General features: G+C 40.8%; 3 protein-coding genes across 3 annotated transcripts in view; 2 read left to right on the forward strand and 1 right to left on the reverse strand.

Moving 5' to 3' along the window:
* Nucleotides 1-20,733, reverse strand: part of ZNF831 (zinc finger protein 831) — a 60,936-nt gene extending 40,203 nt beyond the window's left edge. Inside the window, exons 1-7 of the mRNA XM_074843397.1 lie at nucleotides 20,663-20,733; nucleotides 20,098-20,175; nucleotides 16,834-16,943; nucleotides 16,183-16,334; nucleotides 15,012-15,098; nucleotides 13,593-13,762; nucleotides 5,507-5,640 (exon numbers count right to left, since the gene is read on the reverse strand). The gene's annotated coding sequence lies outside the window, so the exon portion shown is untranslated. The remainder of the gene's footprint in view (nucleotides 1-5,506; nucleotides 5,641-13,592; nucleotides 13,763-15,011; nucleotides 15,099-16,182; nucleotides 16,335-16,833; nucleotides 16,944-20,097; nucleotides 20,176-20,662) is intronic.
* PRELID3B (PRELI domain containing 3B) lies at nucleotides 4,978-11,086 on the forward strand. The gene is made up of 6 exons (XM_074843400.1): nucleotides 4,978-5,132; nucleotides 6,042-6,210; nucleotides 6,580-6,669; nucleotides 7,267-7,337; nucleotides 8,179-8,281; nucleotides 8,952-11,086. The coding sequence occupies exons 1-6, from the start codon at nucleotides 5,101-5,103 to the stop codon at nucleotides 9,069-9,071; spliced, it is 585 nt and encodes a 194-aa protein (XP_074699501.1). The 5' UTR covers nucleotides 4,978-5,100; the 3' UTR covers nucleotides 9,072-11,086.
* A 1,178-nt stretch (nucleotides 20,734-21,911) lies between the features above and the next one.
* Nucleotides 21,912-23,111, forward strand: ATP5F1E (ATP synthase F1 subunit epsilon). Its single transcript, XM_074843402.1, has 3 exons — nucleotides 21,912-22,036; nucleotides 22,221-22,347; nucleotides 22,967-23,111. Exons 1-2 carry the CDS (start codon nucleotides 22,005-22,007, stop codon nucleotides 22,342-22,344), a joined length of 156 nt encoding a protein of 51 aa, XP_074699503.1. The 5' UTR covers nucleotides 21,912-22,004; the 3' UTR covers nucleotides 22,345-22,347; nucleotides 22,967-23,111.
* The last annotated feature ends 886 nt before the right edge of the window (nucleotides 23,112-23,997 follow it).

Raw genomic sequence — 23,997 nt, forward strand, 5'->3', positions numbered from 1 at the left:
TGGCCATATGAACAGCTGTTCCAGAGCAACATGAGTAGCAGCTCGAGAATGGGAGTAACTGACCTCAGATGGCATCTGTTCCAGCCAGCTTAAACAGCTTTGACAGAAGTTGAGAAATCAGTTGTATAGAGTGCAGTCTGACAGTGCAGCTACCTTGAATGAGGCGAGTAGCTTTAAGACAGTATAGAGCTCAGTGGTCTTAAATGCTGTTTGCTAGGTTCCTGTCCCTTCCCTCTGTCCTGGGTCAAGTGATGAGTCCAGACCTCAGCCATGACAAGGAATTTGGGACTACATCTGTTATGAAGAAGGTGAAGGGTTTTGGAGTGGGAGACCAGCTTGCTGAAGCAGTGGGAAGCAGCTGTTAGGACTCAGCATCAGCAGTGGAACTGCTAATGCCATGCAGAGGAGAAAAAAACTGGTAAAGAATGCTGGTTATTTTGATAAAACCACATTTTAAGTATTGAAGAGGAAGTATTTTTATTCCATCTATGTTTCGCTGCAGAGAGAAAGCAATGCACTGAAGCACCTGAATGCTAATCCATGATATAGTTTGAACTCTGTCCTGACCTAGTGTCATGGTTTAACCCCAGACAGCAATTAAGCACCACACAGCTGCTTGCTAACTCCCCCCACCTCACCATGGGATGGGGGGGAGAATCAGAAAAAAAAAAAAAGTAAAACTCATGGGTTGAGATAAAGACAGAATAATAGGACAGAAAAGAAAAGGAATATACAGAACAAGTGATGCACAATACAATTGCTCACCACCCGCTGACCGATGCCCAGCTGATCCCTGAGCCATAGTGCCCTCTGCCAAGCTCCCCACAGTTTATATACTGGGTGTGATGTCATATGGTATGGAATAGCATTTTGGCTCATTTGGGTCAGCTGTCCTTGCCGTGTCCCCTCCCAGCTTCTTGTGCACTCCCAGCCTCCACTGGCAGGGCAGTATGAAAAGCTGAAAAGTCCTTGACTAGTATATACACTATTTAATAACAACTAAAATATCAGTGTATTATCAACATTATTCTCATCCTAAATCCAAAACACATCACTGTATCAGCTACCAGGAAGAAAATTAGCTTTATTCCAGCCAAAACCAAGACACCCAGTAAATGTATCATCATGTAAACTCATTTGCAACTAACACCATGTTTTCAGGATGTTTCATTGTGTAGTGGTGGCATTTCCCCATTAGTATTTCCTTTTGATACTAAACAGAAATGTGGAAGGATCAAAACTACTTGAACAAAACTCCTATTAAAGTATGAGCAAAACATAGAGGAGTTGGTACTATCTACATTGACATATTGTGGTGCTTGCTTTCTGAAGAGAAGGGTATTTGCTTATTAAAAGTACAATTTGAGGTGACCTTTTCATACAGAGATGTATAATAACTTGCAAGGCTTTACAGAGCTGATTCTGGAAGCACTGGAAAGAGCTTTGCTATCCAACAAAGCTTTTTTTAAGAAGTACATACAGGAAAATACAGCCAAGCACTAACAGCCTCCTAATACTGAATTGACTGCTGATGGTGAAAGAGTGTTTGTAGATGGGGGTAGTCATTAAGAATTGTATAATGAAAGTAATTGAAGAGGTATGTCTGGAAAAGAAAACATTGATAATGCCAGTTTTCTGCCAGTACAATTGCCAGACTGACAATGGGAGTGTGAACATGTTTTTCCAGCTCAAGAAAAGAGCAAGACCTTTGAATGGTTTCCATTAATATTGCATGTGAATACCAGTTATTTCACACACATCAAAACTTTTCATTTCAGATCAAGGGACTGGTGCAGTATTACTTTAGTGTTAGTTATATTTTGGAATATGAGAGCAGAAAAAAATACTCTACCAAATATATTTTTCTTAAGTGTATGAAATAGTAAACTTGCCTCAATTTTAATCTGAAAACTGTGAAGTGCTGTGGTACGTGAAGCAGGATAAGCAACCAGAGCTCATATCCTGCCTGTTGCAAGGAAGTGCAGCAGTTAAATATGGAACCTTCCACATTACTCTTCACTGTTTCAGTCATCTGCAATCTCGGCACAGTAAAATTTGGTTGTGGTGATCCATTATGAATGCCACTGACTTGTATTCATGTCATTCAGAAGTGCAGCTTGAATCACTGCCATTGTCACCAAACCCTTTGCAGTTTAGAATTTAGTGACATGTACTGCAGAGTGGTCTAGTTGATCTCTGGGATTAGGGCTTTGAACCAGGATGGTGTTTGCTTTTCTAAGTGTGACACAATACCTCTATTTTTCTTACAGAAAGCTAAAACCACGGTTGTCTAAGCCTGAGTGGGTTTGACAATCTGGGGTTTTGGTAGCCATTATGGAGTGCATGAATGATCTGGACCTAATGCTGGAGATAAAGTGAGTTTTGGTTTGTGAGTTATTTCCTGACATTTATGCTTTTCAGTCCAAATGATGGATATTTCACAAGGCTGCTTAAAGGGGACAATTCACACCTTCCTGCTGGCAAACATGGGTCTGAAAATACAAAATCATAATGACTCATTCTGCAAATAAATTAACTGGAACCTCAGAGCACTTTCATACAGAATTCCGAGAGCAAATTCAAGTCTTTCTTAGTCATGCCAAGGAGATTGCCCTGCCAAAATCTATATGAAGCATATAACCACAAGGCCCATTTCATGCATCAGTTGCATTTAACAGAGTCATAAGCAAACATCTCCTGAGTGATACATATGGACTAAGGAACCTCACCATGGGTTTCCACAGATTTTTATAGTCTTTTGTAGATGTCCATTATGGTCCTTAATGATCATCTTGGTAGTACCTGGGACTGGACAGACAACTGAAATGTGTCGTCTTTGATTTCAATTATTAGATGGATTATAACAACATATAGGGGAAAAGATATCAAATTTTATAGTATTAAATTCTTGGTCATAAAAATGGACACAATATTCTCAAGATGCAGCATCACCAATGTAAAGAAATCTAATGTTTCGGATGTGCAACTTTTTCTTCTGCAGTTACAAATGAGCATTTTATTTTCCTAAAGTCTGGCTTTATTATATATAACTTTATTATTCCTTTTAAAAGTCGGGTTTATAAGTAATTCAGCCCTTGATATCACTCAAATACAGAAACTAACTTGAACAAAACTGTTAAAATAAATTGAAGCTTGTATGAGCGAGAACTGTTGAGATCCAGCTCCTAATCTTAGAGATGTCATTTTGTTTTGCTTCTAGTAGTTAACATTGGTTTTACAGAAAAAACTGAGAGGCTACAGATAGCCTAAGGGATAGGAGATGGGTATCTGCTGAATTGCCGATGTCTATTTAAGGGTCACCATCTTCCACAACTATGTGTTGCATTCTGAGACCTCTCCAAATGCTTAGCATTTTTAACATCCTTTGCAAAATTCTCCAGTTGCAAAAATCACTCGGTGAGTATTGAGACTACAATGGATTTAGAACTGACTTGTAGTCTTCCAGAAATAACCTTGCACACTGTAATAGACTACTAGCATGTTAACAGTGTTTAGGAATAGTCCTGTGAGGTGGAACAGTCAGGAAAAATAAGATCAAGACAGGTCTCTCCAGCAAAAATTTATTCTCTCGACAGCTATCACTTAAGTATTTGCTACTAACAGAATCTGGTAGTTTATCATTAAATAGTAGCTTCTCTGTATAATGGCTTCTGTATTTGATATTCAGTGCGAACAACAAGAATGCATGGGAATATTCATTGAATCTGAGTCTTTCCACAAACTGGCTAGGATTTCTGGCACTGCAGAAAGATGCTTGGAATTTCACTGTGTGAAATAACCTGTTTCTGGGAAATTTCCCTCTCAATCTTTTCCAGTGGGGCCATTACTGTGCAGTTGTGAATACATAACAGTCACTCACTGGTTGAGAGTTGTGTCCATGAAATGCTGTGCTGCTGTCTCCCTGTTTGAGAATATTACAATTTCTATACAACTCAAGGCACTTTCAACATTGTCATCTTGAGAATTTTCTGAGAAAATGCTTGATTATGTGCCACAAAATGCATGGGATTTTGTTTGTTGCTATAACTGATTTCTCACTGCTTTATTAACCTTGTAAATCACTTGTTTTATTTCAAGGATAAGAGAAACAGTTTAGGACAAGTTTGTTGAAACCCTTCCATTCTGGAACAGCCTGCCTCTTACAGAGGTGCTTCTTAACAGAAAATAGTAAAGAGTCTGTTTTGTAACTGTTGGTTATAAAATAACTTCCAGGCAGTGTACTTACAAAACACGTTGGCTAAGGACACCAGAGTGCTGGCCTGGGTGGGGCACTGGTATGACTGCTCATGCATCGGTTAAATAACATTTCTACGTGTCCTGTCTGTCGATCCGGCACGAGCCCCTGGTCCGGCAGTGAGACTCGAAGGATCTCTGCGCCCTCTGGTGACCGACAACCGTGTCACGGCTGTCCCCGAAAGCAGCCAAAGGCCTAACGGGGTAATAGGTGGTGTCCTCGGTCAGCGGGAGCGCTGGCCCGTGTTACCCAAGGCAGGAAGAGAAGGGCTCCTGAGAGCCTGAGTTAGTATAAAACGCGCGTTAATTCCAACTTTAACTGATTAAGCCTTACAAAAGCTATCCGGTCTGATTTATGAATGAGCATCTTATAACACACCGGAGTAACTTGAAAGATTTTCAACTGTAACTAAATCTCCGTTGACGGAAGCTACTTGGTTGCACTTTTTATCCACACCCCAACTCACGGTGGGGAAAGAACTCGGGAAACGTGGCAGCTGTCGCCTTAACGCCACGGCAGGACAAGAAGAGTCACGCCAGCAGGAGAGGCCGGGGCCGGGGCCTCCCGGTCTGGCGCAGCGAGCGCGTCCGCGCCGGCAGCAGGCACGTGGCCGAGGGTCCTCTGCGTGACTTTCACGCGGTACGTGACCCCTGACGTCAGCGCGGCGCCGCGCGGCGATTGGAGCCCCGCGCTCCGCGCCCCACAGCCCGGCGGCTGCTCGCTCCTCACTGCGCAGGCGCAGCGGCTGCCAGCGGCAGGGCTCGGCCCCGCGGGTACCGGAGCGCCGGGGGGCGAGGAGAGCGCGGCGGCGCCTCCAGCTCCGTGCCTGCCCCGTGCCCGCCGCCATGAAGATCTGGACCTCGGAGCACGTTTTCGAGTAAGTGTAGCGCGGGGACGGCGTGAGGGGACAAGCAGGGCTTGCCTGGGGGACTGAGGGAATCCGCCCGGGGGCTCTCTGCCCCCCGGGCCGGCCGGGCGCCGCGGCCCTGCTCCGACCGCCGCGGCTCGCTCGCCTCCGTTGACCTTGCCTCTGCGCGTCCTTGCCGCCCCGGGGTCACTGACCGCGGGGAGCCGCTCGCCGCGGTGGGCAGAGCACCGAGCCGGCTGCCGGCTCTGAGGCCGCTCTGCTGGGGGGCGCAGCCCGGCTACCGGCACAGTGTGCGGGGGGCTGCCCTCAGCGGGGGCTTCTGAGGAGGCGCAGCCGGTGAGACCGTGGAGGCCGTGGTTTTAAAACCGAAGCAGGAGGCGTACCTGGGTAGCGCGGGTCCGGCTGCTGTGTCGGCCCTGCTGAGGGATCTCCGTGCTGCCCTCGCCTTCTAGGTGTCGGGCTCGCCAAAGCTGTATGAGGCGCTTCGTGTTGTCGGGGCTCAAGTGCTCCAAAACACCTATGTCGAAAAATAATCCAAAGGAAATGCTTGTTAGGGGAAAGTAACAACTTAATAAATTATTCCAGTATTGCTGAAACCTGAAAAAAGCGACAGCCTTTCAGCATTATGTCACAGGGAAAACATTCTTATCAAATTATAAACCAGAAGGTAATTGAACTCAGGAGTCCTGACTAATCAGGTGTATTGCATGCTTAACTTGCGTGTACCACTGTCCAATCCACAAAACAGATGTTTTCCTCTAGGGAAGGGTGTTTGTAGGGTTGAGAATGGGAAACTGGACTGCTTTTAAAATAGAAATTGATTGATGTGTTGTGTTTACACATCAATCTATGTGTTCAATAGAAATCCTATTAAAAAATGAAGGTGTACAACTTTGTGTCTTGATTCTGTTTTGGCAGTCACCCCTGGGAAACGGTAACGACGGCTGCCATGCAGAAATACCCAAATCCCATGAACCCCAGCGTGGTCGGAGTCGATGTCCTGGACAGACACGTAGACCCCAGTGGGAAGTTGCACAGCCACAGACTCCTCAGTACAGAATGGGGAATACCCTCCATTGTGAAATCAGTACGTATGGTGTTGCAGAGCTTGAAAAGGATGCTGGAGGGAGCGGAAGCTTGTGAACAAGATGTTGTAATAGATGTGTATCATTTCATAACTCTAATGCTTTAAAAATATAAGCATTTACGTATCAGGAAAGCTCAATAGCAGTACATATAGCAACTAACTGATAGCCAGAAATTGCCTGGATCTTAGATTGCTTCCATTTTGAAAATGAGATCTACTTCAACAGAACAGTTTTATTTTAAGCTAAGCCCTAATTCTGTTGTTTTGGTGTCTGTTCAATACAATAACCACTACTTAGGAATTTAAAGGCACTAAAATATTACAATTGGTTAGCATAATTAATGCCATATGTCTTTGCCTGTCTTCTAGCTCATTGGCACGTGCAGAACAAAGACATACATTCAGGAGCACTCTGTTGTTGACCCAGTGAAAAAAACAATGGAGCTTAAATCCAGTAATGTAAGTAGCTGTGTAAGTGCAATTGAAATAGGTTACAGATTATAAATTGTAAATTTGAAAAGGAAAATCATCTTGAAAATGACTTGAAAATTGCATTAGAACAATACGAGTTAAAGGTTTAAGTAATGTGTTTATAGTTGGCTGGTTCTGTTTTTCAGAAAGGAGCTACTAGGTTTTTGGAACTTGTCAGGGCCAAAGCATCTGAACATATTGATGAGCAGGACAGGAGTAGTTTTGGGAGCAGGAGGGGTGTTAAGAAAAAAATTTTGAAAGCCATTTGGTGTACACTGTCACCATTTCCTAATCATGTAACATTCTGTCCTTTGTACTACTCCCATCTGTCTGATCCCACTGTTGAAATGTTCTTAGAAATGTGGTAGTGTATATTGGCAAATGACCCAAAAAACTTAAGGAAAGAGAACTGGATCAGCAAATGCTGAACTTGGAGATTTCTCTATCTTGTTCTACAACCGTAATACTTGCAGGAAAAGTATAATGTTTAAATCAGATATAAGCATTAGTTTTGAATCTGCAGTTTTATTTACTACATTCCTTTAATATTTTTATCAAGGGGTAATCTTGTCTTGTATTCTGCAGATTTCATTTACAAACCTAGTGTCAGTAGATGAGAGGCTTGTCTATAAACCACACCCTCACGAACCAGACAAGTAAGTACCTCTTTGTTCTGAGATTGCCCTGTAGTAGTACACTTTGGCTTTGAAAATTTCCATGGTTTCTCTTAACAAAAGATGAGATTGACATCACTTCTGTTACAGTAACTCGTCTACAAAAGAATTAAATGGACTGTCATTTTGCCTAGTGACAATGCTTCTGCAGAGCACTACTGGGAAATTTAGTGTCATGCTATGATCAATGCAGATCAGCTTTTCAGGGAGTTGTCCTGTGTCCTGTCTGTAACCAAGTTTGTATAGATCTTCGGTTATCAGCTCCTTATTTCTTCATCAGCCTGAGCACAGAACTTGGACTAGAAGGCACATTTATTTGCCTTTAGTCTGTAATTTTGGAGGTTTGGGTTTTGGTGTTTGGTTTTTTTAAGGCACGTTTAGAACTTACTGAGTCTATACTGCTGGGACTAGTGATAATTCTGAAGGATCTTTCTCAGGATTCTAACATAAGAGGTTTTTTTCTCCCATGACAGTCAGAAATGTTAAATCCCTATTGTTGAAGGGGATGTCTTAATGCTGTTTTACCAGTATACCTTCACTCCAAATCTGCTGTTTCCACTCTTAACTTCCTGTTGCTAAAGATGGAAATAGTTGCGTGCCACAAAGGAACACTTGGACTTGGTGGGGACTCTTGGTTTTTATTTTATGAGTAGAAGTGTAAAGAAGTTAAGCACTGTTCAAGTGGGTTGTATTTATGGGGTAAGAAGTTCTGTGTTATACAGTGAAGCTGATGAGGGAATGTACTTGCTGGGGAGGAGCAAGTTTCGTTCAGCAGTGCATTCTTTTTAAACTACTTTAAATAATTTCCTGTTCTGTGTTTCAGAACCATTTTGACACAAGAAGCAATAATATCTGTAAAAGGTGTCAGCCTCAGCAGTTACCTAGAAGGGCTAATGGCAAACACAATTTCTTCTAATGCTAATAAAGTAAGTATGATCCTTGTGTAAAATGTGTGACCACTGGCTAAATGACAAAGGGAATAAAAATCTCTATTTTATTTTTGGCTTTGTCAGCAACCTTAGGAAGGGTCTGCATAGCTCTACTGCCTTCACTGTAGAGACTAAACACTCAGCTTGCTGAACTTCCTCTTTTTTTCCCTTGTATGAAAGGAGATAATAAATTATTATTGGCAAAGCTCTCTGAATCTTCACTGGAAAAACATCTTCACTCACTTAAGTCTGGCACTGTTACTCTTTTACTGCCCTCTTGATGCCATCTATTAGTTTTTGCTATTGAAAAAGGATATACATCCAGACAGATCTGAAGTCGTTATGTGGGAGTAATGAAGTGGTGTTTTAGTTGAGTCTATCCTCTGGGAATCTAAAGTTGCCTTGAATTCAGCCTCAAGAATGATAAAGCAATCTGGATGAAAAGCCTATTGTGGTTCATAATGTGAGCACTGCTGACAAAAGCAATTTTTTCGTGAAATGTAAGGCAATACATGTTCCTGCAGTGTTCTGGTTATTGAAGTAAAAAATATCACAGAGGCATTTATTTCTTCCTTTTTCAACTATTGTGTTTGTAGCAATTTTCATAAGACAGGATTTAACCTATTTACTAAGATTTCTACACTAATAAACTTTTCTTTAACTGTAGGGCCGTGAAGCATTGGAGTGGGTAATTAATAGACTGAATGCCGAAATTGAAGAGTTCGCAGCTTCAGCAAGAGGAACCATGAGGAGTTCAATGGCAGCAGCAGCATTTGTAGAGAAATGATAGTCAAACACCTGTATAACTAACAAGGTTTCACAATGTGAAGCTTCTCTCCACACCTAAATACATGTATCCTTTGTTATTTAAAGGCATACCTGTGTATTAGGCATGTTTCAAATTTAATTTGGAGAAAAGCTGAATTTGTACTAATGAGGCTGATGCGCAAAGCCTACTTAATATATTGGTTCAGCTGGACCGAATTTCGGTTACAGATGAGGAAATAGTTTTCAAGTATAGTTCCTGTATTTACATGAACACTAACTTACAATGTTTTCAGATATGAAATAGCCTTATTTAGTGATGAGGCTGCATGTGGTAGAGGAGATTGGCATGTAAGGTTAACTCTATGGAATTTTTGTTTTTGTGTGACTTACGGACTACCTCTTTTGGGACCAAGCCCAAAGTTAAGGAGAATGGTTTGTTCCAGCATTGTTCTGTTTGTTCATTTTTGACAGTTGTGTGATACAACTTTGTTTAATAGAAATTTATTACTTGATGCTTGACATACAAAAGAATGTACAAAATATTTTTTGATAAGCTTTTTAACTTGTTTGAATGGTTGAGCTAACATGGTACTCAAATTCTTTTTCAGTCAGTATAGGTAAAACATACAAAGTGTCTCTTATCTACTAAGACCTAAATTCTGATCCTAAATGTGACATTAATGAGCTGGGCATGCAGTAACTTAAAATAAAATTTTATCCTAAACTTCTATAATAAGTATTTCCATTTCTAAAAGCCCATTAAATAAAGGGGTACAATAAGCATAGAGCCTTAAAATCTTGCAAGCTGCTAGGGCATCTAATAGTAGTTGTTCACTGCAAAATTTCGAAGAACCACTTAAAGGACTAAAAAAACCTTTGTGAAGTTGGCTAAAGATATATCTAAATATAAGAAGAAGTAATATCAAAGAACGCTAATGATATACTCATTAACTTGATTGTGCTCCAAAAATAACCTGTTAAATCAACTGAATATTGTGTTGTCCTTTAAACAGTATTCTAAGTTCCAGAAGTTCCTTTACCTTTTGAACTAATTTGCTCACAATACGAGGCTCTTTATATTACAAGGCTCTTGTGTTTGTTTCTTGGTACTGTCACCAGTCATTAGCTGTGGGAACATAAAGGTCAGACCTTGACATCCTTCCTTACATAGTATACCAGTCTGCTGGTAGTCCTGTTGACTTCAGCAGGGGCCATCTGTCCCATGAGGCTCCTTCAGTGTGAAGGAAGAATGGAAAGACACAGCCCTGAATTAGCTGATGCTTTTATTGTGGTGCCAGAGGCTTTTCCTGGAATTTTGATTCTAAGCTTACAAGTAATTTCAAGACTCTCTCTTAGCCTTTAAGAACTGTAATGTCATCTGTCTAAGCATATTTTATGTTGCATGCCATTTCTGTTCTATCAGAATTGCCTATTGAATAGTGTCTGCTATATAAAGAAACTGAGCTTATTTTAAGTGGTAAACACATGGGAACACATTCTTCTGTAAGATTTGTGTAGGGGAAAGAAAACAGGTGTATAATATATATATAACTTCTAAAAATTTAACTATTCTAAATATTTTTCTAAAAATAAATCGTTTGAGACTACCTTACTAAATTGAAATCATTGAGGTTTTTCATGCTTTTACAGGAGATTATTACAACTGAGATAGGATTTCAACTTGAAAAGTGTATGTGAAACTTTGCAAAACTGTACCATTATTTCTGATAAAAATGCAATGCTTGAAACTCATTTTAAATGTTGGTTTAGCCATTAGCATCAGTTGGTATTTTAAAGTCAATTTTTTCTTTTCCTAATTTTTCTGCACTAAGGACTGCATAGTATGAACTCACAGTTTGCCCTTGCACTGAAAAAAACTTACTGTTTAATTTTTGCAAGCATTCAACAACTTCTTGAGAGATCATTATTTTCTTTCTTCCATTTTATTTATATTCCTGTGTTCTTATTCTGTCAGAGAGCCTGGCTTTCTGTATGTGGCGCTTTTTAAATAAAATTTTATCTGAGTTCTAACTAGTTCATGAAACTTTATGATCTGTTTGTTTTTTATAACTACTGGGTGAGTAATCTCAAATGAGGGGGATGAAGGTGCAGAAATACTCTGGAATTAGTAGCTTTTTATTGAAATCCATATCTAAAATGCACACTTACAGCTGCTGTGGTCTTTTTTGCTTCTTAATAACTGCTTTTCTGCAAATCTGACATGTTAACTAGCAACCAGATTTCACAGTTTGCTAGATCCTGTGGAAAGATTTTCAGTTTACTTGGACTGAGATTTGTCTGCTCCCATTTACCTGTTAAGGAATGTGTTTCTGCCCGTGGAATCTAATGCTCACTATTGTTAAGAGCAGAAGAGAACAAAATGTTTGGGTCTGTATAGTCATGTAACAGCTTGTCTGTTTACCCCCAGTTCTCACAATAGGAGACTGCACCTAAAGTAGCTTTGGTTGATGGGGAGTGGGGGATTTTGTGCGCAGCAGTTACGGTGTGCGTACTGTCCCATCACAGGAGAAGGAAGTAGATGCCTGCCCTGTGCTCTTTATGCATACGTACATACATACATACTCAGATGGTTTCTTCACCAGCCACTTCAGCAAGTCGTATGTTCCCTGTTGATCAAGCTCACAGCGCACTGCAGGGCTGTGTGTGGCTGGCAATGCACCAATGAATGTAGGGTGCTACGGCTGGATGCACCGATACTGCAGTGAGTGTGACCTGAGGTAGTGCAGAGAAGCTGTGGGTTCTGGTGGTCGGAAGGAAGGAGGAGGTGGCGAAGAGAAAGGAGCTACAGCTCCAGGAACTTTCCAGAAAGAAAGAAAAAAAAAGGGGGGGGTTGGGGGAGAAAGGCAGCAGAAGGGGCAGAGGTGGAGGAATGTGATGTGAACAAATCGCTGTGGTCTCTGGTGGATCCCTACCTGCTTCAGCTTGCCTAAATGGATTCATGTTTTACCTTATCTGCAGCTTTAGGCTTTTAAATCAGTAAAACTTCAAACTCACCCATATAACTTTGCTGAGAAATAGAACAGACGTGAGTAAACTTTAGATCCAAAGTTCAATGGCTTGGACAATATTTAAGATGGCACTGTTAAATCTTTTGTTCTCACTGCTTGCCTTCTGAAGTTTTTCAGTAATAAATGATTAGGTTTCCTTGCTCTTCATTGTCTTAATTATTTTGGATGACTTTCTCATGTTCCTGTGACCCTTAAGTACTCCCAACACAGCTACTAATGATTTCTGCCAGGAGGAGGGACATGCTATAAGTCTCCCAAGCATCCTTCTAAAGCAAGTTGCATCTAGAAATGGTATTACAGTTAATTTAAAAACAGAAGTTTAAATTGCAGTAGCTGGAAGTTTGAGGCCTTGGCAAGCTTGATGCCCTTTTCTGTTGAGACTGAACACCTGGCATCCTCTGCTGGTTCTACTGGCCACACAGTGCTCTTGAATTCTCAAATATCTGTATGGACATAGCCATATGCCTATGGAAAGATTCTTCTGAATCAAACTGCTTACCTGATTTGTATCTAAAATTTGAAACAAGGAATGCAGAAGTTACTTTTCCTCAGGTTTGATATAAGAATTGGCCATACCAGTGGTGGGATTTTGGTGTTAACTTAGTAAGGATTTTTTTTACTGTAAATTAGTGACTTTGTCCTTCACTTCTTGATTTAAACAGGCTTGGGATGGCTAAAGCAGAAGTATAATGGATTAACTTGTTTTACATTAATTGCTGGGCATTCTAAGGAACAGATCTATAGGGTTATAAAGTTTTTTCAATGGTGTGTAGTTGTCTAGCTTCCATGTACCCATCTGCACTACAAACTTGTTAAAGACTTGCATTTGTGCACCTTGCTAATTGCCTGCTACTCTTGTGTCCTAAATTTACTGTGACCCTGAAACAACTTGTGTCTATATGGACACTAAAATAATACCACTTTCTTCAGTCAGCAAGAGAAATTAAGTACTTTTTAAAAGGCTTAATTTACCTGAGAAGTATTTCTTCTTGCTGACAATGAGCGTCTGTACCTGTTCAGTCATATAGCAGTTGACTGTAAATGTAAACCAGTTGTTTGTTTTGGAAAAAACAGAAAAAACTTTCACCACCATTTCCTACAACATTGCTGATCGATCTGTCTCTTGTGGTCTATACTTGCAGTTAAGCTGTACAGTCTAGCATATTTCCAATAAATGTCATACACAGTAAACCTAAGCACCCATTGCCTAGTAACTGCAACCTTTCAGAGCCCCCTGGCATTGACAGTTGGTTCAAAGGAAAGATCAGTGTCCCGTTGAGGTTCACATTTATAGAAGAACTGAAGAGTGCCAATAAAGAGAGCTTGTGTGAAAGCACAGAGTTGTTTGAGAATCCTTCCGTTTCTTAAGGTGAAGGCTGTTCTTTCATTTGCACAGGACCTGTTCATTTCTTTCTCAAATAATTTGATAGCTTTGCTTTATATGTTGCCAGAGAATGAATTGTTCTAAAGGTGAGGATACATGTTACAACTAAACTGAAGTAATTGCTTACCTTCAATGATAGGAAACAGTCTCCTTGGTTGCACTGTCCTGCTTCTTCCCTTGCACTGAAGATAGTGGTCTTCACATGCTTTGTTGAGCCACGTCAACTTGTTGAGCCAAAAAAACATGAATATGAGTGGTGATAAAATCTTTAGGCAGCCAGCAACAAAGTGAGACATGCTGCAAGAGAAGAAATGGAGGATCTCCTTATCTATAGGAAGCTGTTGGGTGGGCTGAAATTGTATTCCCTCTGCAATGTGTACTACAATAATTTCATACTGCATCTAGTAGGAAGAGTATTTGATTCTGTAAACAATGTATGTTATTACAAGAGTAAAAATTACAGTTTTGTAAAACAGTAACATTGTTAAGTTAAAGTCTTTCATCTCAGACACATATATCACAAGCTCAGCACAAGAAGGCTTTTTTACATTTTCTTCAGCAAGGTTTGACAGTCCTTTAATCAAAAAGTTTTAAAGCACTGTGCTAAAAAAATAGTATCAGCTAAATAATATGTATATATTATCCAGCTGAATATATCAGCTAGAATATAATAAAATGAATGACATATGTAGTAAATATTTTCCTAATCAGATACCCAATCCTTTTTACACCAAATTAAAGGAAACAGTTGCCCCTGCTGTGAATGTTGTTATTCCTGGAGCCTGTTCAACTTTGCAGATACCCTGGTAAGAAATCTGTTCTATAATATGACAAATAGCATCATTTGGGTGAGTTCTTGTTAACGGGTTTTTGGGGACTATGCAGATATTACTTACCTGTGAGATAACTGCTTTGGTTTATCTAGATTTAAACTTATTTACATATAGCAGCTGCAGCAAAATCTAGTAGGTATGTTGTGAAATTGGGATTAAGGAAGTGTGTATCAGAACCTCTACTTGGAATTTATTTATGTTTTGTAGTTGTGTCATATTCCGAATGATCTAGCTGAAGTGCTACAAGCACGTAACCTTCTTAGCGTAATGCTCTATACAGTTTTATTTTCTCTATTTATAATTGCCAGTTTTGAGGGACATGCGGAAAGCTACGCAATTTCTCTGCTTTTCTTGTGAAAGAGTAGACAGAACAAATGGAAGCAGGGTGCTACTGCACAGACAGTATTTCCCTATCCGCGAAGTGAGACGCAATAATGGCCCTTATTTACCTAGGATACTGAGTCTCCCTTGTCTTTCAAAGAAGGGCAAGCACATATGAGACTTAACAATTTCTGAAAACAGGCTCCAGCCATTTATGTCACCTAGGTGTTTTTAAAACTCTTATTCAATATTATCATTGACTGTGGACAGAATGTTTTACATTATCATGTTATTTTGTTGTAACAACATTTAAAAAGTAACACAGCTAACAAAAGTTATTAAACATATTAAAATAGGAAGTAATGCACAAGATTCTTAGAACCTGAGTGTACCTGAATTCTGCTCTGCAGATCCTGGGTCCCTCCAGAGACTGTTTATGCCAGATTTTGTAGCATGGAGAGCTGAGAACTTGGATAACACTGCAAAATTATTTTTACTTTGAATCCAGGTGTCCAAAAGTTAAAAATTTATGTCTTCATCTGCTTTGTCAACTAACCTTCAAAATGTACTGTAATAAGAAACAGCACATAACTGCAACTTTATCTTAGGATTAGAGCTGATTTTGGAGTATGTTTTCTGCTGGTGCTCTGTGCAGAGTGCAGTACTTAGACAGGAGGAGATTTAATAGGAGATAAGCCTATTGTTACCAGTATGGCATGATTTCCAGTAGCTGTGGAACAGATTAGGGTCATCAGCAGAGAGAACAGCAGAGCTTTACCAGCACAGCCCAGTATGGCTTACACAGGCAGAGAAAGGAGATAAATCCACAGCTATCAAAGGTAGGAAGCTTTATTACTGACCTGCACATTTTATACAATAGTGACCATAATTCCATGTTTCTTGACAGTGTTATTTCATAGAAAAATGTGCAATAACTTTGCCATCTTAAATTATGGCAGAAGGAACACAGTGAAGAGATGATGGAATTTATAGTGTGTGGAAATCATGTTGATACTGGCTTTTTATTGTATTGTAATTTGCCTTTTGAATAATTATTTGTTCTCCCCTGTACAATGCACTTGAGAGATTTTTAAAATTAAAGATAAAGACAGTCACAAAATGATAGTGTTGTTAGTTACAAAGGGATTTTTTTAAGGTGTTTATTTTTATTGTTTTATTAAGAATATAGGGCAGCAAGCAAACTTGTAATTTCATCACGAATTATGCATGTTAAGAAAAATTCATTTGTTTTGCCTTTTGATCTTTAAACATTGTGCTCTTTATAGAATTACAACCATGTTGCATGAGCTCTAAAATTACAGATGCATTATGAATAAATATTAAGTGTACTCACGAACTGTCATCATTGGTACATAAGCAACTCTTTTTTTTAGTCTGGTAATTTTTGTGTTGTGCTAAATCCCCACAATTTTAATATTTGAATAGTAAGACATCATTCCTGTCAACTTCAGTCCATGTTCAGCAGACACCTCCTTCAGTTAAGAGGTGACCTCAGTGGGAGTTCCCCCCATGGTGATTATGTTAAATCCATTATACACGCACCTGGACGTCAGTTGTGTAATAAGATGGGCAAAGCTTGGGTGTATTCACCTGAGAAGCTGCAGCCTCCTGTAAGTGTGTATCACTTTCTTGGTCCATAAAATGCTTTTGTGATGGCTCTCTGAAAAACTTTATGTGCATTCCTGTGCCTATGTCTGGAAAGACAACAGCAGGTTTCAACTATTCTCTGCTTTGCAGCACAGTCTTGAGTCAAGAGAAGGCCGTAGACGTAGATCTCATACTATAATTAGATGCACCTTTATGAACTGGAATATAAGCTGTTCTGGTCCCTTTTTAATTAGATGTCTGCCTTCTATCAGAACTTCTCTTTAGGATATTTTAATGAAATGATTCAAACTAACCACAAATTTTAAAATTACTGTTATTACAGTACAGGTTTTATGTCCAGAGGTACAAAATATAAGAAATAAAATAAGACCTCTTTTTATCTGAAAAACTACTAGAACTAATGTTGCTGAAATGTTCATTTCTTAGTCACAGAACCAGTTTAGCATACTGGTAGCTTTCAAAAATAAATCCTGCACACGCTGCAAAGAAAAATACTGTTTTCTTTGACATTTTTGTTAGCGTCACCAGGAAGATCCATGTTTTTTAGTTAGATGTTATGAATCAAAAGGAAATAATCCCTCATACCTTTACAGTCAGAGGCCCAGTTTGACTTGTTGCCATTTACAACAATGTATTTTTTTTAAATCTCTCTCCATAACCAACAAGCAGCCTGGTATCTGAATATCCTATGGTATCTGGAAAAGAACAACAAAAACATTATAATTTCCATTCTATTACATAGCTATTCTTTTATTCCAGACCTTCAGGACAGGGAGATGGCATTTGACAAGAGGGTATTTTTTGTCAGACTCTCATAGATGCTAAAATCTAGAGACATGCCAGGATAGAAGAATGTCTGCTCTATGGTACATATTAGTCTGTATTTGTACTTCTGTACTGGTCCTCTGTAAAGAAGCAATATTCTAAATAAGTCTGTGAGCTCTTATTACTATTTTTAATTTAATTTTAATTACTAGCTCCTATTACTATTTTTCTGCACCAAAAGAGAAACCAATAAGAGACATAAAGATTAAAACTCTATGCTTAGCTATTTTCAAAAGTAATATTATTTGGGTTCATTATGTCTTTTTGTTTTGTTTTGGCATGTTATAAGATATCTTTAGTTTAAGATACTTCTGATTTAACACCAGTCATGTTGTGGATTTACTTGGCTTTTCAGTGTCATCTCTTCAATCTACCTGGACCTACTTGGTCTCACTTTTGTGGCCTCCCTGGACCCCTCCAGTGTCAAGACCTCAGCCTCCTTGGAACTCTTTAAAATCCCCTTTTCAGATCCTTTGGATTTATCCAGTCTGAGCACTTTGTCCTCTGTGGACTCCTCCAGTCTCACTTCTTCATCTTCTCTGGACCTTTCAAGTCTCACACCTTCAGCCTCTTCAGACTTCTCCAGTACCTCCTCAGAGCTCTCCAGTCTCACCTCTTCAGATTCCTGGGAGCGCTCCAGTTTCACCTCTTCGATTTCACTGGACCTATCAAGTCTCACTTCATCAGGCTCTCTGGATCTCTCTGGCGACAGTTCTTCAATCTCCTTAGATCTCTCAAGTCTCACCTCTATACCCTCCCCAGATTTCTCCAGTCCTACTTCTTCACCATCTCTAGACCTTTCCAGCTTCCCTTCTTCATCCTCTCTAGATGTTTCCAGTCACGCCTCCTCAGCTTCCTTGGACTTTTCCTGTACAGTGCCTCCATCCACACTATGTGTTTCAGACCACACCTCCTCAACCTCTTCAGAATCACTAGATCTTACTGATTTTAACTATTTCATGTTCAGGGCTCCTCTGAATTATCCTCATTGACCTCTGAGGATGTTTCTAATCTCATCGCTACACCCTTTCTGGATGTGTCCAATCTCACCTTTCAGGATGCTTCTTCCCTCACCTCCTCAGTTTCTTTGGACATTTCTAATCTCACATCTTTAGTTCCCCCAGACCTATCCGCTGTCACATTTCTGGATGTTGCTAATTGCACCACTTCAGCTTCTCTTGATCTCAGCATTTAACCCTCTTAACACATCCCTCCTCCTCTCTGCTACCTCTCTCTATATCTTTCTAAACTTTCCTCCTTTATATGCTCTTTCCTAAATTCTGTCTCTGAAAGTTCTTATCTGAGGAAAGTTTAGGGCTTTACAAATATATCCTGGCATCTAAACAGAACTCAGCATCAAAACAGGTTGCACAAATCTATAATGGTGCCTTGTTTACAGCTGCCTAAACATCAATATATATTGTGGAATTTTTGTAGAGCACAACTTCTGTCACTAATCTAATTTCCATTCTGTCTCAGCATGGTACCTCTCCCAAAGGTTTAACTTTTATAATTAACGCTGAATTTTTATCTATCGAGATCAACAAATACTAAACAGAGCTAAACATGCAAATAATTGCATCCAAGTTGTATATCTCCACTATGGATTTAAATCTGAGTGCATTGCACAGAATTGCAGGCAGAGGCACTTCATGTGGAGGTACAGAGAGAGAAGATGTGGTGGGAAAAGAAAACTGGCGGAAAAAGAGCAGGTGAGAGACAAGGGTAGGGAGAGGAATAGGAGAAGGTGTGGGGCAGGAATAGAGGGACACGTAGCTGGAAGAAAGATGTCCAACTCTGCTAGCATGACTTTTTTTCTGCCAAGCCGTATTTGTGGCCTGGGCTACCCATGAGGCTTAAAATAATCTTATTGATAACTATTTTAGCTATCAAATAATCAGAAGTTACCATCAAAACAGCATTTGTATGTTACATCCCCTTTATCAATATATGTAAGTAGTGCAGTTGTGTTGCATCAAATATGTTCCATAAGTAGCAGAGAGAGGCTTCCTTAAATCTTTGGTGCTTTCTTGTATCTTTTTGATATCATTGGTATAGTTGGGTTTTAGAAAACAAGTATGTTTTGTTTCAATATCATACCACTGGTACCCTTTCTGTGTTAAAAGCACTGTCATCATAACAAATATTTTTTAACTGATTTAATTTTTACAGGTTGGAAAGCTTTGCTCTAATATGCCATGTCTGTCTCAAAATTAGGATAAAAAGGGCTCACAGAAAAAATAAATAAGGAAATAAATGCATGAAATAAGAATTATTTTCAGTCTCATTTATGCTTCTTATTTCCTTAAAAGTATGTAGGAAAGATTGTAATACATGGATTTTAGAAATGAATCCTGAATTCAGTAGGAGAAAAGTTGTTTAGCAGTATAAAAAAAAAAACCACAAATCATTAGTCCAAATGGAAGGAACTAGAGTAATGTAGCATCCTAAAGTGTCCACTTTCAAAAATGTCATCACAACTGGCACTAACTAGAGTCTTCTTCAGTAATCTCAGCAGAGAGATTAAGTAGGCAAATTAAGGATGGGAAATTCTTTACATCTTTCCACTCTTTCTTCCTGGTTAGTATTCCTACTAATGCACTATTAGGCAGTCTTCTCTCACTGTCATATGCTATCCTGGAGACAGACTGACGTAGCAGAGGATCACCTTCTCCAAGCTCAGGAGTGATGCATCCCAACAAAGATCAGAAGTCAGGCAAAAATGCCAGGAGGCCTGTGTGGATGAACAAGGAGCTCCTGGACAAGCTCAAACACAAAAACGAAGCCTACAGAGGGTGGAAGCAAGGACAGGTAGGCTGGGAGGGATACAGAGAAACTGAGCAGCCAGAAATCAGGTTAGGAAGGCCAAAGCCCTGATAGAATTAAATCTGACCAGGGACATCAAGGACAACAAGAAAAACAAGGGACATCAAGGACAACAAGAAAAACAAGGTATATCAGTGATAAAAGGAAGACTAGGGAGAACGTGGGCCCTCTCCAGAAGGAAACAGGAGACCTAGTTACCCGGGATATGGAGAAGACTGAGGTACTCCATTACTTTTTTGCCTCGGTCTTCACCAGCAAGTGCTCCAGCCACACCACCTAAGACACAGAAGGCAAAGGCAGGGACTGAGAGAAGGAAGACCCCCCCACTGTAGGTGCAGATCAGGTTCAAGACCATCTAAGAAACCTGAAGGTTCACAAGTCCATGGGACTGATGAGATGCATCTGCGGGTCCCAAGGGAACTGGTGGATGAAGGGGCTCAGCCACTATCCATCATATTTGAGAAGTCGTGGCAGTCCAGTGAAGTTCCCACTGACTGGAAAAGGGGAAATATAACCCCCATTTTGAAAAAGGGAAAAAAGGAAAACCTGGAGAACTCCAGGCCAGTCAGCCTCACCTCTGTGCCTGGCAAGATCATGGAGTGGATCCTCCTGGAAACTGCTGGGGCACATGGAAAATAAGGAGGTGATTGGTGACAGCCAACATGGCTTCACTAAGGGCAAATCCTGCCTGAAAAATTTGGTGGCCTTCTACAACGGGGTTATAGCGTTGGGGGATAAGGGAAGAACAACTGACATCATCTACCTGGACTTGTGCAAAGCGTTTGACACAAAGCCTCTGTGCAAAAAGAACCAAAGTCCCCAGCATTTCCTCAAGATCTGCACAGCTTCTGGAGGATTTGTATGTATTTTTGATGTGGTTTGGCTCTGGATGGAAGGAATAGAGAAAAGATGTATACATGCTTAAATGCAAGGATTTAATAAAAACCCAATCCATAATCTCCTTAAATCCTTAGTCCCAATTATTTAAATGAACATTAGATTAGGACCAAATTGTTTCCTTATCAAACATGATTCAAGTCTTCTCATAACTTTTTGCTTATTTTATATGGAAAATTGTCTATTTTTCCATTAAGTGTTGACAGACTATGATAGCTTTTAGTTTGCTATGTTGTCTTTCGTGTATTTGTTTAGCGCAAATGACTGAATATAATTTCAGGTGTGTGCATAAATGGTTTTACATACAAAAGAATCCCTTGCTAAAACATCATGCCTGATGGGATAAGACTGAATATTGCGCAGTTTGGCCACGCATGGATTAAAACTCCAAACGGAAGACAGTCTGTTTATAAAAACCATAGGCTCCACTGCTTGTAAACCACTTTCTTCTTTGCAGTCTTATCTAGAAAACACTAAGAACCGATGGCATAGAGGGGTAATGAATTAGCTGAAAGAAAACATGCTTTTAAACACTTGCTTGGATTATTAGATTACAACAGAACTACTTAGGAATGAATTAAGATGTAACTAACGTACGTGCTATATAACTAGCCATTAGCCTCATAGAAGAATCAGGCCTTAATTTCTATTCTTTAATTAATTGACGCGTAGTGTGTTTCTGGCAAATTACCGGCTCTGAATCACGGACGATCACACGCACACCCGCTTTTTTGGACCCCCGAGGCAGGTCCCAGCTGGCCACACCTGGAGGCGGAGCTGAGACCTTCCCAAACAGGGAAGGCCCCAACCTTCCCACACAGTTCCTACGAGGGGGAACTGGGAGAAACGCGTCGGTGTGGTGTGGTGCTGAGCACATCCCTGTGGCTGGGCTGGGCGCCTCCTGCTTCCCTGCCGCGGGTCAGCGCTGAGCTCCCGCGGCTGCAGGGCAGCGGCCGGCGGCGGCCGGGGCTCCTCAGAGGGAAAGGCCGGGGCTCGCGGGCCTCATTCAGCCCTCTGATTGGTCGCTGCAGGGGAGGGCGCTGTGACTGGAGGAGAGAATGGTAGTTGCCATTGGTCAGACTCCCTGAGGTAATGCGGATTCCCATTGGCTAAAGGCTCAGTCCTGCTTGTTGATTGGCTAGAGCGCAGCGCTGTGGTCCTTCCCCTTCCGGTGGGCGCTGACCTTGCCCGGGAGAGGAGCCGCAGCCATGGTGGCGTACTGGCGGCAGGCCGGGCTCAGGTACCCGCCGGGCGGCGACAAGGCCCCTCTCGCGACTTCCTTGCGATAACTGTAGCGGCCGGAGGCGAGGGCCTGGGAGGGAGGGTTGGCGGGGTCACAGCGGCGCTTCTGGAGGCAGAAGAGCTTTTGGGACGGGTTTGATCCTCACCTCCGTTTTCTTCTCCCTTTTCTCTCCTATCTCTAGTTACATCCGGTATTCCCAGATCTGTGCTCAGGTTGTTAGAGCAGCAATGAAGCCTCAGTACAAAGCGGAGGCCGAGAGGGCGGCGATGGCCACTGTGAAAACTGTGAAACCCAAGAAGGAATAAAATGTAAGTAAATTGAGTGGGCTGGGGTGCCTTATTAGAGCTTTTTATAGGAGGAGTGTTGGTTTCCCAATGTAAGGTTAATGAAGCACCTAGCTGCTTGTGTCATTTCGTGCTGTATGTGGCAAATCAGCTCTGATCTTCATGCATGAAACTGGAATGGATTTCAGACGGGTTTAGTGCAAATGTGTGCAGATGTCTCAGCATCCTGATTACATGTGGGATAGGAAACTGCTTAATCTCATTAGTTCAGTAAAGTGAGATGGTCTGTCCATCAAGCCCTGCTTTGAACGATTTGGTGTTTGGTCAAAGTTGTTACGGTTTAAGCAAAACAGCTGGGTTTCTGTGGTGATGTTCATAGGTTTCCCGACAGACAGCCTCTCTGAACTACTGTTTCCCCTATCAGCAGACTTATTTTCTTAAGGGTTATCTACTGTCTGTGAAAGATCGATGCTACTTGTACCTTTATTTGTGACACTGCATATATCGCATGCAGCTGAAATCACTCCTCTTCCAAGTAGAACAGCTTCTAGTCCTGATCTGAGATTAAATGTTATTACCTTTTGTTTGAAGCACACCTTGTACGTATTCTTGAATTGAATAACTTGTATTTTAAATCCCATAGGAACTGATCTGTGGTGAATACTCTTAACAGCAAACTGCAAAGCTGTAGGCAAGCTCAAGACTCTGCAATATAATGTCATCACATCAACTGTAAAACTTGCCTCTCTATGTAAAGCAGCATGCTAATAAATGTAATTTCTGTTAAATGAATGTGTGGAAAGTGTTGTTCCTCTTGAAACCAACTACTCCATTTGCAGAGACATTTATCTTTCTCTTATGTTAAAAATACATGACTGTTATCAGAGTCCACTATTCTGTAGCAACATGTCTTTAAGGCAAATCTTTTGTTGGATTTCATGCTGATATTCCAGATACATAATGAATGAGAAATTTAATTGTTGTTTAAAACTTTTCTGCACTAAAACCTATGTCAAAAGAGAATATAGGCATGTAATTTCAATAATTAAAAATATCTGTCAGATCTCTCCACAGGAAGTGGTATACTGTTGGCTTTAAAATTCTCTGTTGTCATGGTGTTCATCTTCCATTTGTGCTTGGAACAAAACTAACTCAGTGAAAAACCAGTTTGGCAAGGCTGGGTTACGACTAAACTGGAAGCAGGCTATTTTGCTGTGGGTGTGCTGCAGGGGATCTCATCTCCAGAGCTGTCTGAACACTGAGCAGTGAAGCGGGAGCTGGAGACCTGGCGTCCTGTAAGAGCTGGAGAAGGAGGCGCAGAAACCCCTGGGCTGTACTCTGATCACACAGCTACTGGTTGTCCTTCGTGTTACCACTTTGTCACTTTACTGGGGGGAAGAGGGACACGTGTTCACTGGAAAGCAGTGGGAATGGAGGGTGACACTGCCGCCGTGCTTGCCTGGGGGCCGAAGTCATACTTCCAGCTGTGCTGGTTTGGGGGAGGTGTTTGCGTGTTCCTGCTGCTGTGTGTCTTCACAGCACATGTACCTGTCCCACTGCACGGGAGGAAATGGAGCACACTTACAGAATGTGTGTGTTCCCCTAGACACTTCTGCTGTTGACTAATGCATGAGGCATTACGTTCTTCACAGTATAATAAACTCTCTCTTCTAA

The sequence above is a fragment of the Strix aluco genome, chromosome 17 (assembly GCF_031877795.1).
Source record: "Strix aluco isolate bStrAlu1 chromosome 17, bStrAlu1.hap1, whole genome shotgun sequence".
NCBI classification, from domain to species: Eukaryota; Metazoa; Chordata; class Aves; order Strigiformes; family Strigidae; genus Strix; species Strix aluco.

What these genes read in the sequence shown, in the direction of transcription:
- PRELID3B (XM_074843400.1), top strand. Translation starts at nt 5,101, where the DNA reads ATGAAGATCTGGACCTCGGAGCACGTTTTCGA. An exon ending in CACCCTCACGAACCAGACAA is followed by an intron (nt 7,338 to 8,178) that starts GTAAGTACCTCT and finishes TCTGTGTTTCAG; the next exon opens with AACCATTTTGACACAAGAAG. An exon ending in TTTCTTCTAATGCTAATAAA is followed by an intron (nt 8,282 to 8,951) that starts GTAAGTATGATC and finishes CTTTAACTGTAG; the next exon opens with GGCCGTGAAGCATTGGAGTG.
- ATP5F1E (XM_074843402.1), top strand. Translation starts at nt 22,005, where the DNA reads ATGGTGGCGTACTGGCGGCAGGCCGGGCTCAG. An exon ending in TGGCGGCAGGCCGGGCTCAG is followed by an intron (nt 22,037 to 22,220) that starts GTACCCGCCGGG and finishes TCCTATCTCTAG; the next exon opens with TTACATCCGGTATTCCCAGA.